This window comes from Carassius auratus, chromosome 31, assembly GCF_003368295.1.
Source record: "Carassius auratus strain Wakin chromosome 31, ASM336829v1, whole genome shotgun sequence".
Classification (NCBI taxonomy): Eukaryota; Metazoa; Chordata; class Actinopteri; order Cypriniformes; family Cyprinidae; genus Carassius; species Carassius auratus.
Window position 1 is genome coordinate 17,609,938 of NC_039273.1, and position 18,292 is coordinate 17,628,229.

General features: G+C 37.4%; 1 protein-coding gene across 6 annotated transcripts; it reads left to right on the plus strand.

The window, feature by feature from the left end:
* The first annotated feature begins 1,884 nt into the window (after positions 1-1,884).
* Positions 1,885-18,288, plus strand: ddx17 (DEAD-box helicase 17). Of its 6 annotated transcripts, XM_026213958.1 has the most exons (15): positions 1,893-2,017; positions 2,100-2,122; positions 2,197-2,265; positions 2,455-2,611; positions 4,819-4,915; positions 5,067-5,200; positions 5,302-5,367; positions 5,535-5,676; positions 6,461-6,621; positions 8,284-8,456; positions 8,617-8,727; positions 8,808-8,869; positions 8,958-9,017; positions 16,608-16,841; positions 17,011-17,564. In XM_026213958.1, the coding sequence occupies exons 3-15, from the start codon at positions 2,210-2,212 to the stop codon at positions 17,562-17,564; spliced, it is 2,007 nt and encodes a 668-aa protein (XP_026069743.1). In that variant the 5' UTR covers positions 1,893-2,017; positions 2,100-2,122; positions 2,197-2,209. The 6 variants fall into 6 exon arrangements, with proteins under 6 accessions (XP_026069740.1, XP_026069742.1, XP_026069741.1 ...); XM_026213955.1 differs by having other exon boundaries at positions 1,885-2,017; positions 2,100-2,265; XM_026213957.1 differs by lacking the exon at positions 2,100-2,122 and having other exon boundaries at positions 1,886-2,017.
* Positions 18,289-18,292: the final 4 nt, after the last annotated feature.

Below are 18,292 nucleotides of genomic sequence, written 5' to 3' on the forward strand. Positions count from 1 at the left end.
AGTACAGTCAGAAGTATTATTTTCTCTTAGTGTTTTAAGTTCAAAAGCTACTTAAGACTTTTGTTTTTGGAGTAATAAAATGCTTTATTAAAGTACACATTTAGCAAAGTACAGAAATTACAGTAAGTTATGCATACACTGTTTTTAATTCACTTTTTAAAATTACAGTTATTAGTAATTTAATAAGTTTAAGTAGTTTCTGTCTCTATAGCAATGGCACACATATCAGAGCTAGTAGTCCTAAAATCTTAAAGAGAATCAGCGGTTCTGAGCCATAGGCAGATCTCTTATTAGAGTGTGCAAACTGTGCATTATACTCATAAGTCCGTATAGTTATTAATAACAAGCTATTAAAATGTGCGTATTAGATTTTTTTTAGACTTTCAAAAACTTCAAACATAGTTAATATATAGATTTATAAAAGATTGTACGATGTGGAATTTTATATTCAAATCTGTCTTTCATTCAAGCTTGTCTTTCATTTTTGATAATATGTGATTATTCATTTAATGAGACTGTCCGTTTTTCACAAGTAAGCTTAACAGCCATGGAAGTTAATTTAGAAACACAATTTAATGTAAAGTATATGTTAAGAAATTGTATTTATGAATCTTGTTTTGAGCTCTCTCTTTCTGGCTTTGTTTATGTTTTCCTTTCTCCATGTGACAGATGCCCGCAGCTGATTGTTTTTGGAAATCAGTGCAGCTTAGGGGAGGGTCTATACCATGGGTTGGGTTCTCTCAGGAATTTCCCATGAGTCCCTATATATTCATAATGCCACAGCTATTTCTAGCCATGCAAGTATAACTCCTGTCTGTATGAATGGAAAAAATGGGAACTTAATATGTAGTCAGTTGAAGTTTACGTATCAATAACACATGAATACATATATATACATATATAAACAATAGTATCATAAATGCTATTTCAAATAAAAAAAAGTGCATTGATGGTCTACTGATATGACAAGTATTATACATTTGTATTGCCTTAGCTGTGTACAACAAAAACAGTGCAAAAACAATCTACCACAGGTTGATTAAAATATAAAAAGACGAACTAGAGAAAAGAGAAAAATAAAAGTACTAGCAATAAATGTTAAATGTTTACAAGGTAAAAGGAAAAAGGAGTAGGCTGAGAAAATAAAGAAAATGGACATAAACATTGACCTAAAATAGACCTAAGAGTAATGCTGAGCAAAAGACCCTCATATTCATTTTGTGGTAAACCATAATAAAATGAAGCTCTGTTTACATTTTATTTTGGATTCAATGATGGACACAACATTTCTTTTTTTTGCCATGTTTTATTCTTGCCATTAAGTCCTTCTCGTCATTATTGTTCCCAGCTTCTATCTCTTGTATTTATTTTGTAGGACCAAATAACATTGCATAACGTTGTGGTTAATTTAACAAGATGAGTCTAACACAGTCTGTGTCTATCATTTAGGTTTTGTTGTTGTTGTTTTTCTCTTTGTAACACGTGAGCGGACGAATGTTTAACTTGTTTGTGACACGTCGCTCTCACGTGGTAACTGTTACTTTTCTCTGCGCGGTTGACTGCTGACTAATAACAATCGTTTGTGGTTAAGGATAAAAAAAAGATTCTAGCACGGCCTCGTCTTTTGCAGTGGCTACTATAAAACTGTTTTGCAATTTGTATATATGCATTTAAACGACAGCGTTGTTACGCACAGACTCGTCCAGTCATCCAGTGCGCAATTTGTTTTAACAGATGCTTATTGAGAGATTAGTACAATCCGTTAGGTTCATCTTTGTTTTGAGTCCAACCTCCGGTTTTTACGTCTTTAAGCGAATTCATCACCACACTACGCGGTTTTCGTTGCTTTATTTGTGTACTCTCAATAGAGCCCTACGTATAAACACTACGACACTAAACGGGGCGGGCCCAATTGCCTAGTTGTAGGCGACATTTTACTACACCGAGAACGCACGAAGATGTTGTTTTAGCGCAAAGCTGGCATACTTTTCGCGGGGTTGTTCGTTAAAGTCATTATGTAAGGATTTGCACGCAAAATCTGCACCCTAACTTTGTCTAAAACACCCTCATTCAACATATTACATCTTTACCGATTTCAGAAATACACATTTCCACAAACCAGGTAGGACCAGCGTTAACTACTTCGTTTTGTTCTGGAGGAAACAGTGATCATTCTGCCGGGGTCTTACTTTACAGCAAGGTTAACGAGATGAGAGGCAGTTCATCATATGGAGACCGAGACAGAGATCGAGGACGGGACAGGGGGTGGGCCTTTACATTTAATCGATGTTTGTTTATTAATGTGTATAAAACATTTATTAATATCAGTTTATATGGAGACGAGATATTAGGCTTTTAATTATATGGTCCCAGTAACAGATTTAGCTACTTGTCCATACACTTCTGGCAAACAGCGTTTATCACTGGCAGTATTCATGCATGAATCTTTAACAGGCCTCGCTTTGGATCCAGTCGAGTTGCCCCACCTCCACCCAAGAAGTTTGGGAATCCAGGAGATCGGCTGAGGAAGAAGAAATGGGACCTTGATCAGCTACCCAAGTTTGAGAAGAACTTCTACAGTGAACACCCAGAGGTTCATCACATGAGTCAGGTAATATATAGCACAAACACACACACACACACACGATGGAGTTCAAATTTAGAGAACAACATACAATTTCCTAAATTTCAAGGTCACTGCTTAGTTCTGTTTAAAGTTATCCTAACAGGAGTAGAAGGGCAGTTTTTTAAGCATATTTCATAAATTGTATTCTGAAGCACTGATGAAAAACTTAAATGAGATATTTGAAAAATAACTCTGTTCATAATAGAGAACACTTAGGCCCTGTCCACACAAACACATGGTTATTTTTTAAAACCGCAGCTTTTTATACACTGTTTAGCTGTTCGTCCACATGCAAACGCAGCGCCAGGTCACTGAAACCGAAAATGTTTGAAAACGCCTGCCAGGGTAAAGATTTAAAAAAAACTTGGTTGCAGTGTTATTGTGTAGACAGCGAAACTGGCATTTTTGGCTTGTGACGTCGGAGTCAGCGCAGTTATCTTCATGGCAGGTTGAATGAAAATGTTTATCAGAACCAGCATGCAGTTCCTTCCCAGCTAACAACTCCCAACCAGCATGCGGTTTACATGCAAGACAATGCTCCCCGTCATACAGCTGAACAGTTAATCTAAACCTGAATGAAAATCTCTGGAGAATCCTGGGCGACGAAGTTATGGCTACTATACCCACTAGAGGTACCAAACTACGAGAGGAAGAAGAGTGGATCAAGATCACACCAGTGCAGTGTGAGAAACTATAGATGTCCTGCAGCCGCCGATGTGCTAAAGTCACTCAAAGCAAGAGACTCTACATTTCCTGCAAATTTTTGACAGCTGTAACTAGGGCTTGACCTGTAACTATATATCAGACATGTAACTTTATATCAGGTTTGTATGATGTATTTATATATCCTTTACAAGCAATATGGTATGAGGCAATACCGCTGCCGCATATATCGATATACAGTAGTTTGATACATGCACGCTGTAAAACAGTAGAGGACACAGAGTGAGCTGCTGAAGGGGAAAGTGCATAATCCAATTTGTCCTAAACATGAGACATGCTTATATTAAGGGCTTTAAAATGACTCATAAGCTATAGTTAACACGTATAGTTTAAAGTGGTTTACTCTATCAGATGTATAACCCTCAAACATTCGCTCATTTCCAATCACTCCACCGGCCTCGCTCCTGTTCCCACGTCTTTTGGCCCCGCCCCACTCATCACAGTCTACAGCTAAAACTCCTTCAAATTTTAAGTGAGAAAGATTATCAATATTTCAGAAAAGAATTAAGTATTTATTAGGGGTGTAACGGTACGCAAAAATCACGGTTCGGTACATACCTCGGTTTTAAAGTCACGGTTCGGTTCACTTTCGGTACAGTAAGGTAAAGAAATGCAAACATTAAACTGCTGGTTGTTTATTACTGTACTTTTGTAAACTTTTTTAATAAAAAAAAAAAAAAAAAAATATATATATATATATATATATATATATAATTATAAAAAGAATAAGAAATAAAATACTGCTGCAAAGTTCTCCACTAAATAAAATGATCTCAGTCTCAAACCAATATCACATAATAAAATATAATGAAAAATATAAATAAATAACTATGATTACAGTGCAGCATTACCAATTCCAGCTTGTAGGCCTGCTCATATTTAAAAAAAAATATATATATAACTTTTCCAAAGTGTAAAGTGCAGCAACAACAGTTTCAGTTTTTAGACCTGCTCAGATTTCATTATAGCGTTGGACCGATTGAAATTAAGAGCAAAGGTCTGTTTAAATGCCGATGGGAGCTGCATTTGAATTACAGTCTTTTTGTTTTCCTAGTTGTAGTGATGTTCACACTCGCGTGATGCCTTTTGAAAATGTTAGAATTAGGTGCAGGACGGGATTTGTGCTGAACCCGGAGACTTCCGCCACTTAATATGTTCGTGTGGAAACACAAAAATGTACATATGTTCTGCATACAAAACATTGCATTCGGTCATTTCGGTACACGGGTGCACCGTACCGAAACAGTCCGGTACGAATACACGTACCGTTACACCCCTAGTATTTATAGATTGTTCTCTAATTTTGATCTCCACTGCATGTATGTACATATGATGGCTTCAAATGTACTAACACTGTTATTTTTGTTAATCAATTTAGTGCACTTTTGTGTACTTAAATTTTGCCTTGATTTTTATTACACTTTTATCTTTTTATTTGAAATATTTGTATTTCATTTTATATTGAATAGTATGATGTGGAAGAATTTTGCCGGAAGAAAGAGATTACCGTCAGAGGCTCTGGCTGTCCAAAGCCTGTCACCAGCTTCCATCAAGCTCAATTCCCTCGTGAGTTTAATTCATATGAGAATCCCTGTTATTTAGTACCGATTTTGAGTGGAATTTGTTCATAGTACAAAGTTGATGTTAAAAATACATCAGGACTTGTAGAGCAGTGATTTCATACAAGAATATTAAAGTGATGTTTCTGTGTTATAAGAATATGTGATGGACGTGCTGCTGCAGCAGAACTTTAAGGAGCCCACTGCTATCCAGGCTCAAGGTTTTCCTTTGGCTCTCAGTGGCAGGGACATGGTGGGCATTGCTCAGACCGGCTCCGGAAAAACACTGGCAGTAAGAGTTCCATATTTATAACCTGCAGCCATAGAAAATGCACATACTCAAGTATCCATCCCAAGTGATCTCATGTTTACTCATTTCAATATCCTCAACAGTATCTGCTGCCTGCCATAGTGCATATTAACCATCAGCCCTACCTGGAGAGAGGGGATGGGCCCATTGTAAGTTGCCAAACAACTTTTACCTCAATAATTAGGGACTGATTAAGAACCGGAACAATATACAATAGTATTTTTTTATGTACTGTAGACCCAGAATGAATCCATAGTGCTTTGTTAGCACATTCTTCAGACTTATGACATTTTTTCCTGCTCTCTGTTCTGTTTAGTGTCTTGTGTTGGCACCAACACGTGAATTAGCCCAGCAGGTGCAGCAAGTGGCTTATGACTATGGCAAGTCATCTCGGATCAAGAGTACCTGTGTGTATGGTGGAGCCCCTAAGGGTCCACAGATCAGAGATTTAGAAAGAGGTATGCAAACTAACCTACATCTACAACTTTTATTTACCTGTTGTAAATGTATATTGATATTATCATCTTTTAGGTCTGCATAATAAAGGATGAAATGATAATAAAGGTTATTTTGCTCAAAATTATAATCATGATTACTCTGAGAACTTTTTTTGAGAGTTTTTATTTTTTACTTGCTGTCAGACTAAATGTACATAAAAAATAGCACACAGTAATCCTGGTCAGTTTGACCAAATGAGCTGTACATTTTCTGTCATGCTCTTTTTATCCTTCTGGAAAATAATGTCGTTCTGCTCTCCCAATTTAATTAATGTTATCCCATTAATAATTTACTGGAATGCTCTGATATAGACTTAAATATATTACAACAGTAATATTTAAGACATCTGTAATGTTGCTGTATTAGGACTGATCTGAGCTCTGAGTCTTGGTCTGCTTTTAATTTTTTTTATGTCTAATGATAGAGGGGTGAGGAGAAAAACATCACCTCATTTTAGAAAATTATATTTAGAAAATGTTAAGTGTGTTATTGCATTCATAAAGCATAACTTTAAACCATTTCATTGGTAGTCGCTGATTGTCAACTTTTCAATGGAAGTTATTCTTCCATAAATTGTGCAAAGTGTCATGGGCTGTAGGGAAAAGGTGAGTTTAGGAGAATAGAACTGTGGTTCTCAACCCTGTTCCTGAACAAGTGTAATCATAACTGTGATTATCTTTGGATTAATTGACCAGCAACACTTAAGGGCTTTTCTTTCAATAAAAATTATTTGACTTCCTAAAGGTGTTGAAATCTGCATTGCCACACCTGGCCGTCTGATCGATTTCCTGGAGGTAGGAAAAACCAACCTGCGCCGTTGCACCTACCTAGTGCTGGATGAGGCTGATCGTATGTTGGACATGGGATTTGAACCCCAAATCCGCAAAATTCTTGACCAAATTAGAGTAAGTACAGTTTTCACTTGGAACATGTACAGTATTTGAAAGTTAACGGATGTTAACTAGAGCCTGACCAATATAGTTTTTTGGGGGCCGATACTGATATCAGGGAGTATAAAAATAATATTGTTTGTGTATATTATTGTACAATACCAGTCAAAATTTTGGATGCTTTCCTATTAGTGTGTCCAAACTTTTTATTGGTAGTATATATAGAATACAGTATTTACATAAACAGAATATATATACATAAACACATTTCTTTTGCAATGATCACTCAAATGTGGTGATTAAACACTTATAATATTGCGATGAAGATATGTAATGGAGGCAGGGCATTTAACAATAAACTTTATCATCCAAAATGAGTCTGACATCAGTGCAATTAACAATAAAGATGAAGTTTATTCAAATTTATTTCAGTACCAATTCTACCAGTTCATTTCTTTCAGTTAAATTCTATAAGTAGTCTATAAGTCGTCAAATAAAGTGCGTACATCCATAATAAAACTTGCCTCAAACGGCTCTGGCAGGTGAATAAAGAATAAATTAATTTTTGTAAGAAAAATATCAATATTTCAAATATAATAAACACTTTTTCTCTCAGCTCCGTTATCTGTCATACGTGGAAAGCGTTCTGGTGGATGATGCAGGACGTATGCGCAATGCGCACACCTCTGAGATATGCTAGTCTCGCAAGTTTGTTTATAGGAGCAAAGGAAGCAAAGTTTCCGTAATTCAGCAAAGGAAAACCAGTCTCTTGTTGGTTTATATCGAAATCCTCAGACATTTTTCCTTGCAAATCCTCAGTTTGTACTTCTAATTCGTGACCAGTGTTTTGTTTTGTTTTCTCTCCGCATTCGTCACTAATCGCGCTACTCTGACGTATGATCATGTTTAATCGCTTCCAATATAAAAATGTGTTTACATAATATATGTGTGTGCACTGTGTATATTTATATACAGGGTCTAAAATTAACACTCGCCAATCGCCAGCTGTGAGTAAAAATCAGCGTTGGTGAGTCCATGTAAAAGTGTCAGTCACCAGCTGGCGGGTATAACTTTTTAAGAATTACGAACAATGCAAGGAAGTGAAAACAACAGCCAGTTTTAAATGACCGTAAAAGTTGGTGTCATGTGTCAGATCTGCGTCTTATGCATCAGGGTTTGAAGAGACAGCGCTGATTTTAAAGTGAACCTGCTGAAGTCTATCACTGATGTAAATCAAATAATAAAAGAAAAAGATAAATCCTTGGACTTTTCTGGCTGCTGATTAACTTTTATAGCTTGAATAAAGATTAATATGTATAGTTTATGCATATATAATATAGTTGATGTGAAGATTGCTTTAAAATAACTTAAATTAAAAGTTGTTATATACTAATATATAAAAATAATGGCTTTCAATTATACTCTAATGTTGAATGGCTATAATTAATAGGGAAAATTAAAGGAAAACGCACCAGCAGGACAAATTAAAAGCATTGTAAATATGTTTAGTTATTGTAGTGGTAATAACTGTCTGTTTTTGCAATAAGAGTTTCATGGCCGGTTAAAAAACATTTTGCCTGGTAAATTTTATCATATTACTGGCCATTAGAAGGTGTGTCAAAAAAAAAATACACGCGTACATATAATTTTGTTTTCTGCTATTCCTTTTTCCTTCAGCCTGACAGACAGACTCTCATGTGGAGTGCTACCTGGCCTAAAGAAGTTCGTCAGCTGGCTGAAGATTTCCTCCATGACTATGTCCAGATCAATATAGGAGCTCTAGAACTGAGTGCAAACCACAACATCCTGCAGATAGTGGATGTCTGCATGGAGAATGAAAAAGACATGAAGTGAGCTGATTTAAGCATGTATCTAATTAAGTATTGGATATGACATTATATGAGCTTTTATTAAGTTATTAAGGTATTGTAATTTGTTTTGGTTTACTTTCCTGTTTGCTTGCACAATTCAGGATGAAAATGTTTCAAAGAAATGTTTTTGTGCTTAAAGGCTGATTCAGCTTATGGAGGAAATCATGGCTGAAAAGGAGAACAAAACCATCATCTTTGTCGAGACAAAGAAACGTTGTGATGAACTTACTGGGAGGATGCGAAGAGATGGGTGAGAAATCTTTACAATCCCTCATATTTTAAATAAAATTCATATAAAATGCTGATGTGATGTATGTTGTCTTTATTCAGGTGGCCTGCAATGTGTATTCATGGTGACAAGAGCCAACCAGAGAGGGACTGGGTATTATCAGGTAAAGCTTTTAAGCTTCATATTTTATTAAAGAAGGCTATCACAATTTGGTCTGCCGGTTCTCATTGTGTTGGACCTTGTATTTCCAGAGTTCCGCAGTGGAAAAGCTCCAATTCTGATTGCTACTGACGTTGCCTCACGGGGTCTGGGTATGTTCTGATACTTCATGCTTATCCAGAACCTTATCTGAATTTTTTTAATACAGAACTGAATGTTTTTTGATATCAAGTAAATAATTCAGACAGTATATAGAGAACACACTGACAACTACAACATTGGCACATTCAGTCACATATTTTTAGTTTTAAAATGTTAGCTGTGTCTTTGAAGCTTATTCTTTCACAAAAAAAAATTCATACTGAAGCATGTCCTCTGAAATGTAATTGTCTCACCTTTTTGACCTCCTGTGTTTGCATCCCTGCAAACAACTAATCATACAGTGTTTTCAAGTTAAAGGGTTAGTTCACCCAAAAATTATATAATACTTACCTTCAAGTCATCCTAGGTGTATATGATTTTCTTCTTTCAGATAAATCCAGTCAGAGTTGTATTAAAAATTGTCTTTGATCTTTCAAGCTGTTGATGGCACTGGTTGATGGTTGATGGCATGGTGTTGCGGTGTAGGGCTGTGCGATTAATCAAAATCTAAATCGCGATTTGAGACATTGTGATTTGCTAATAGCAAAAGCCTGCGATGTGGACTCTATATTACTCTGATCCAGAGCATTTGCATGACTGTCAGCCTTGAGTGACAGTCTTACTTACCAATAGAGTAAGCACCTCTGTTCTCCCCAATCAGCACTGCTCTAACCAACTGTCTAAACGCCCACCATAAAAAAAAAAAAAACGAAATCAGGAGAGAGACAGAGTGGGATTATGGCTTCTACAGGGTCAGGCCAATAGTTAAGAAAATTAAAACTAAAGAAAAACGTTATGTAACTTGAGCATTGAAAAGACAGACAACCAACAAAAAAGATAATTTACAAGAGCTGCGTCACAATGCATATCAAGAGCATCTCTTTTTGCATGTTCGCTATTCCCAATTCAGAAGACCGCACACACAGCCTGTGTCTCTGAATGCTTCCCCACGCGGTGCGAATCCTGCATCATAGAGGAGTCGTTCACACTTCCTGAACTCACGCAGCCTGTTTCGTAAAGCTTGGTTATATTCTTGCGCGGCCCTGCACCACAAATCTCCACGAGCGCATCTGGCAGCACGGATGAGGCACGATGCAGGCGCGCAACCTGACGCGCCTGGCTCCGCGTTTAAAATGAATGTAAATTCAGTCTAACCGCTTGCTGATTTCACTTGAATGAAATGAAACATTCAGCACTTTTTTCCACTTGTTCTTAAAATTCCAAATACAGTGTAACGTAATATTTTAATAATTGATTAAATAAATAGTTCTTTATTTATATATAAAATTTCTATTTCCAGTGAAATTCAGTAACTAAGTTAATTCTATAAAATTAGTTTTACCATTATATTCTTGTCTGCTGAAAAAAACTATATAAATATATAGAACTCCTCCCAAAACACAAAGGATTTCGGGGTTATAATGGGAATTGAGCTGAAGCTTGACTTTGCAAATTTAAAATCGCAAATCAAATCACAATCGCAATATCTGTCAAAATAAAAATCGCACAGTCCTATTGCGGTGCATTTATAAATAAAAAGCGCCCATCCATTTAAAAAAAAAGTGTTTCTCACACACACAAATCCTCCGGCATTCTTAATTTTGTACTACTAATTAGTGATCATTGTTTTGTTTTGATCTCTCCCTTGCACGTCCATCATATACACCTAGGATGACTTGAGGATGAGTGATTTATGAGCGTACTATTTTAATGACAGTGCAAATAAGAACACCCAACATCATATCATATGAATAACAACATCAGTAACATATCAATGAAGCATGGTCCATGCCTCACTCTGATGGAAAATTGGTGAAATTTAAAACATGCCTTTGAAAAGGTGAAGGGGTGTTCTCACCGAAAACTATTTGCAATGGCTATGCCATTTATTTTTAAAGTTGGCAGTTTACACCGATGTGATGTTTGGTGATGCAACAAAGTTAAGTGGACCTCAACTTCATAAAAATGAGCTGTGAATCTTTGTAAAAAATTATTATTATTGATCCACCACCTGATACAGTTGAATAGTTATTAGTCAAGTAGCAACCAACATCCCAGAAACTCAGCAACATCTTGTGATTTAATCACTATCAGTTTGAACGCCCCTTTTATTTTTCTTTAGCTCTAGCTTGATGAATAAAGGGAGAAGAATACTGTATTACATGAATTTAAAGGCTCCAGTATACTTAAATTTTTTTCACAGTCTACTCTGCCTCATGCACAGTTGACCATGCGAGCCTTCCACTAGTGAATCTTTCTTTTTAATCACTCAAATATTTGTACATTGGCTGTTGTGTGTGCAAAAGTCTGCACAGATGCAAGCAGTGTGCGTGGACATCCGTGGACCCTGCTGAGGACAAAAATTGTCACAGACTGTCCACAATAGGTTGCAAAATGCGGACAACTGATGTGTATTTTGGGCTTAAGGTTTGTCAGACTTCAGTTAGGAACAGAAGTTTTAATGCATGGTGCTTAAATTTAAAATAGTCACCTAAATTTTTAATTCTCTTGGTTTGGACCTTAAAGGTGGGGTAAGTATTTTTTTCAAAAACCCTTTAGAAAAATTATTTAGGCCGAGTAGCAACACAAACTTGTAGCCAATCAGCAGTAAGGGTTGTGTCTGGTCATGATGTGGAGGAGACAGCGTTCAGTGCACAGGACAGATATTAGCCAAGCCGAGTGATAGAAAGATAGAGATGGCGGATAAAAAACAAGAGGAAACCATATGCGGAACAACAGAAGGCTTAAGGCATGAAGTTTTCTGTCATGTATTTTTTGTGTCGTGCTGTGCCGCATCTAGTGTAGACCATGCTGCACAACTCCTTGTTCAAACTCTTGTTCTGTCCAGGCTGGACTATTGCAGTGCTCTCTTGGCAGGTCTTCAAGCCAGTTCTATCAAACCTTTACAATTAATCCAGAACGCGGCAGCAAGATTAATTTTTAATGAACCAAAAAGAATACACGTCACATTTCTGTTTATCAATTTTCACTGGCTACCAATAGCTGCTCGCATAAAATTCAAGGCATTGATGTTTGCCAACACAACAACCACTGGCTCTGCACCCCTTTACCTAAATTCATTACTTCAGACTTATGTGCCCTCTACAAGCTTGCATTCTGCAAGTGAACGTCACTTGATTATACCATCCCAAAGAAGGACAAAGTCACTTTTACTGACTTTTAAATTAAATGAGTTGGAATGACCTGCCCAACTCGATCCGAGCAGCTGAGTCCTTAGCCATCTTCAAGAATCGGCTTAAACCCCTTCTCTTCTATCTTTATTTGACTCTCTAACTTTAGCACTCACTATTCTATTTCTATTCTTTAAAAAAAAAATCTAATTAGCATTCTAATCTTTTTGTATTCTACCTGTTTTCTCTTCATTTATTAATCATTTTAAACTGCGTTTAAACTAACTGAGACTTGTTATAGCACTTGTATAACAATATTGATTGCTTCCATTGTCCTCATTTGTAAGTCGCTTTGAAAAAAAACATTTGCTAAATGAATAATTGTAAATGCAATGTAATGTACATCTATGTTGTAGACCGTATCACTGATTATAAGGAGTTCCATAGTGTTTCCATAGTATTTTGTCGCACAGCACCACTCGCGGTGTAGACATGGTGTTACATTTTTTTTGCGTTGTTACACAGAGCTAATCAATGCCTGGGTTGTGTACGTATGTGTGGGGTGGAAAATTGGGCGAGATTTGGGGTAGGGGCATGTTTGTTTTTGGTGATTTCAAAAGTCAACATTGGCTACCAGAAATCGTTTACCCCACCTTTAATGCTTTTTCATTTGCAGTTGGAAAAACATCATGTACAGTACATTTTGTGATCATTTAGTTGGATATTTTTACCTTCAGCATCTCTTTTTTCTCTCCTATCCTTTACTATCTTAGCTTTTCTTTCCAGGCTTCACTTGTTTTGAGCAATATACATATTTATGAATTGTCAGGTTCACATTTAATTATAAAAATGACTCTGGGCTGACGGTGACTGACTGGAGGGCTGCTATTCCAGTTTCCATATTCAAAAGCTGTTCAAAAATGATAAAGTTGTGCTGTCTGTTTCTTGTTACTGATATAAAAACCCTCACGCATGTGGGGCTCACCGGCTCGCTGTTGACCCTAGCACGGATCTAGGGGAGCTGCAGTCCTTCCCTCTTCCCTGGGTCCTATTTCCAGTCTCCTTCCTGAACAAATGTGTGCACGTGTCCAGTTATTTAGCAAGATGTTAATCAATAGTCATGGTCAGAATTTTTTTTATTTTTTTTCTCTGAAATATTTTACTTAAAGGGGTCATATGACGTTGGCAAAAATAACATTGTTTTGTGTATTTTGTGTAATGCAATGTGTTTATGCGGTTGAAAGTAAAAAAAAAAAACATTTTCCACATAATGTACATTATTGTTGCACCTCTATGCCCCTCCTTTCTGAAATGCAGCGATTTTTACAAATCTCATCATTCTGAAAAGTGAGGTGTGCTCTGATTGGCCAACTATCCAGTGCGTTGTGATTTGGCCGAATGCCTCAAAACGTGTGACAAATTTTTTTAGCCCCATAACAAACTGTGATGCAGAGTCCGTCGCAACGAGACAAAACCAATAAAACCCATTACAAATGAGGCATCCAGTGGGGACATAATTACATGCCGGCGGCGGCAACAACTTATGCAGTTATACAGATCTTCCCATATCGTGACGTAGACATGTGGGGGCATGTCAGAATGAGCCATTTTAGGTTGGCGCGGTTGACACTTAACGTTCATAAAGAATATCTCTTTGGATTTCAGACTTAAGTCTTTGCAACTTTACAGATCTTCTTTGTGCACCAAGAGCTTGTAACACTCCAAAGAGAAAGGAAAAATTTAAATCGCATCATATGACACCTTTAAATGTTATCACTTTTTTTTTTTTGTAATCACTCTTATTCTTTGTGAGATCATTGTTAAACCAGATATTAGAAATTGCTATTTTGTTTTGTTTGGGTTATGCCCAGAGGGTCTTACACTATTACTGTTCTTTTTCCCCTTCAGGATTTTTGACTTCCTAACAGGCAGCCTAGGCATGCTGTGCTATTTTGACACAGTGGCCTCCCTCTACCATGTAACCAGAGCTCTATCAGACACAAGCACATTTCTTGATATGGATAGACACCCTCAGCTGCTCCCCTATGTATCTGTATTCTTAAGGGCTAGTGGCATCAACTTGCTTAATTTTTTTTTCTTTTTCTTTTTTTTTGTTTTACCTCAAACTCTTGATTGGCCATTAAAAAATCTCAAAGGATCCTATGGCCCTTTAGAGCTCTGTTAGATTCCAGAAAAGTCTGCCCCTAAGATAGATCTGGGGCCAAATGGCCACGGAGTGATTAAGAGAGGGAGAGAGAAAGTTAAGAGTGCTGGATACAGTCCGGTCCGGTTTGTGGAGGCCCTGCAACCCAGTGAGAGAGAGAGAACTGGGGCAGAGCCGGTTCTGCTCCCGCCTGGCGTTGCTGGGACAGGGCCGAGGGTGAAGGGGGGGCAGCTCAGCGCGTGAGCCCACATTAACCTCTTCCTCTTGGGCCGCTCCACGGGACCCAGGACTGATCCCAGCCAAGAATAACCTAACCTAGGGTAAGTACCTGATCGTGCCCTAGTCACTGCCCTGTTCATGAGATCTGTTTACATAGTGTGGCAAATGTCCTTTAAGTATGTTTAAACGTGTGTGTGGTAAGTGCCATGGTATATTAGACCATTATTGTACTGTATATGTATAGCACATTTCATTTTTATTGAGATATCCTAAATAGTATTATCTATCATTATCATTTTCTAAAAGGAGACTGTTTTCTTTTAGGGTCAATAGCAGTGTTGTTAGAGCCCCTTTTGAACCGTAATGAGAAACAGACTTTTAATATGCTGTGTGTCCAGAAGAAAAAAAAAAGACCTTTAACAAACTCCTGACATTTCTCTTCTTTAATACCACCTCAAGTGTTGCTTGACGAAATTAGTTTTGATATAAACTAAATCATATTGTTAATGTATTGATATTTAATGTAATAATTGAGGTTAGATAAGCTGTTTGTCTATGGAATAGGTAAGTAGCAAGTCTTCAAAGTCTAAAGTTTTGTCTTATTTTATTCTATTGTGTTTGTCTGCTTAAGGTGGTGTCTCACTAGCCGACTGAAAATATATTTTGTTCTCTTCTGTTAGGTTAGGTTGATGTTTATTTGAATGATTTGAAGAGTGTTTTATGAAATCGGGAAATGGTTCATGTGGACTTCTATATCTTTCCTGACAACTGGGATGATCAATGTAAAGAAAGAATCTTGCAGGAGTAAACAGCTGCGGCTGTTGAGAAAAAGGTTTGGATTAGATCCAAGCAGGACTGTGACTTGTCAGTTCTTCAGAAGTTCAGTGCTATATCCAAAAGCATCCCTTCTTCAAATCACAGCAAGGACTTAATGCTTCATCAACGAGTTTCTCCATTGGAAATTGACAGAAAAATCGGCTAGTGAGACTCTCTTTAAGTTGACTTTAAGGCAGACTTTTTTCTGAATGATTAATATTATAGTGATGCACCAAAATTTTAGCAATCAGAAATATTTTGACTGAGATCCAAGATCTCAGTCTGGGATGTTTTTATTTAACGCATTAACAAAACTTTTCAAAACATTATTTGTAGTGTCTGTTATCCAGTATTCACAGTATGCGTCGCACTTTGTTACTTTTAACATGGAACAAATACTTTCAGATTTTGTCAGTTTTATAATGAAATTTAAGACAATGTAAAATTGACTCTCTTTGGTGTGGTGCGGCATATTGCTCTAACAATCTCAGTTAAGTAACAGCACAGTGTCTGTGAACCAGCCATCTCTTCCTATTTACTGCTAGTTGCATAACAGAATAAATTTGACCATCAGGTGTTAAAAGAAATGTTACAACTTACTGAAATGTATCATTACATATTTAATCACTCATTCGGTTTCAAACAAGAAAAGTAACTTATATTTACCTCAGGAAAGCCATTCAATATTCATAGCTTGGGTGAGAAAAGGTGGGAAAACGCTAGACAGGAGCATTTTGCCAAGTATATACACTGTTGTCATCATTATTCAATCTATGTTTGAAAAGGTTTTTCATGAAAAGTTTTTATTAGTTTAAATGTTTATTTCAACAACAAATTAGAGTAATTTTATATCATTTAAAAGTTTTGGAGTCTTGCATATTAAAACAGTTTAATTAATTTATTATTAAACATTATTCTCTGGTATTTGAAATATTTGGCTCAATGGAAACTTTAGGTTTTGTTTACAAAAAAAAAAAAAAAAAATGGTGCATCACTATTATACATATAAGAGTGGAATATTTCTGACTGCTGATGACCGCATACAAAAATACTCTTTAAAACATTTTCAAGTGTATAAATATCATTGGATAACTTTAAAATTGAAAGCCTATTCTGAGCTTCCTAAGAGATGAAATCCCAAACCCAGATGGCTAAATAATGCCACTGTTGCTGTCGCAGTGAGCTAGGCAATGGTCCATTCCTTCTGCCTACCTCACTTTCTAATTGAATTTTTTTTGCTTCCTCCATTATTTAACCTTGGCCCCATGAAGATGTGGAGGATGTTAAATTTGTCATCAACTATGACTATCCAAACTCTTCTGAGGATTACGTTCATCGCATTGGGCGCACAGCCCGCAGCACCAACAAAGGTACAGCCTATACCTTCTTCACACCTGGGAACCTTCGGCAGGCTCGTGATCTGGTCCGGGTTCTTGAGGAGGCTAGACAGGCCATCAACCCCAAACTACTGCAGCTGGTGGACACAGGCCGTGGGGGAGGGGGAGGTGAGCATTTTAAAATGAGCTATTGTTGGGGCATTCATATGACAGTTTGTATTATGTCCTTTTAGTGCAAATCTTCATTTCCAGGCTAGTCACCTTTTTGGAGGTAAGTGTCTTTCAAAATGTCTTATCACTAGCCTAATCCCTGGACTCTCATTGGCTACTTCCGTAGGTGGAAGGATGCGTTATCGTGGCAACAACTCAACCTCAAATAACCCCAACATGATGTACCAGGATGAATGCGATCGCCGCATGCGCTCTGTAACCGGAAGTAACAAGGGCAGCCGCAGCAACAACTTGAGCCGTGATGGAAGGTCAGGTGGGAGCAGCCGTGACGACCGTATGTCCTCCTCTTATAGAGACCGCAGCAGGGATGGACGAAACAATTACAACTCAGGACCCACCTACAACAGTGGAGGAGGTGACCAATTCCAGAGCTGTGGGGGCGGAGGAGGGGGGCAGTATGGCTCCCGAGGGGGAGGCACACATCCGAGTGGGGGTGGTAGTGGTAGTGCTAGTGGGGGTGCAGGAGGGCAAGATCAGGCTGGACCTCCCCAAGTTCTGTTTGGAGCACCTCCACCACCAACTCAGCCTGGGCCAGGTCCACAGCCACTCATGGCACAGCAGTTCCCTCCTCCACCGCAGCCTATCATGGGGTTCATGGGTTCTGGGCCATACCCATTTGCCTCACCACCACCACCCCTTCCTCCCCCTCCTAGAAAGTAACATCCAGAGGCTTTACGATCTTCAGGTTTTTTTTCTTTTCTTGTTGTAATAGTAACCTACTGTTTCCAGTCTGAACTTTTGAATATAGTTATGTGATACATGGTGTGCTCTTTATTTTCTGTTGTGTTGTTGTAGAAAAGGATGGCTTTGCATTTAATCAAGCCAGTGGTCCAGGGTCTTGAGTGAAGGGCTTCTGGTCCAATACAATGCTTTTGAGTTCTGTGGTTCTCAAATCTGTTTCCCAAAAGTTAGAACAATCGTTAGATATCTTGACTTTTTTTGTGCATCTTCCCAGGTAAAAAGGGTTAATCTTTTGATTAGTTTGTCAGTACTTTTTAATGATTATTGATATTTTAAGTACTTAACAGATTTGCATCCTCCAGTGTTATCAGTCTCAGACTTGCAGAATAATTAATAGATGGAGATTTAGTTTTTTGTAGTTATTTCCAACTTTTTACCTTAGTATATCACCAGGCTATTAGTATGCTTCAGTATATCAAACTATACCCAATGCAAATGCTTAATTATACCATTGTATGCATTACTATGTATGCCTATGATCAGGCATTACAGACAGCTACTTCTTGGGATCCTGAACAGACTCAGAGGAATCAAATTTGTTCACAAGACCACCTCTCTGATTGGAAGGGACCTGGAAATAAATATAAATTCTTTTTGTATAATCACTTTGTTTTACAAGTTTTAATAAAAGAGTTCAATTCAGATCG

Excerpts from the sequence above, each read along its gene's own strand:
- ddx17 (XM_026213955.1), top strand. The coding sequence starts at position 2,210 with ATGAGAGGCAGTTCATCATATGGAGACCGAGACAGAGATCGAGGACGG. Across the intron at positions 2,612-4,818 it reads AGGTTCATCACATGAGTCAG|TATGATGTGGAAGAATTTTG; the intron begins GTAATATATAGC and ends TATATTGAATAG. Across the intron at positions 8,870-8,957 it reads GAGGGACTGGGTATTATCAG|AGTTCCGCAGTGGAAAAGCT; the intron begins GTAAAGCTTTTA and ends TTGTATTTCCAG.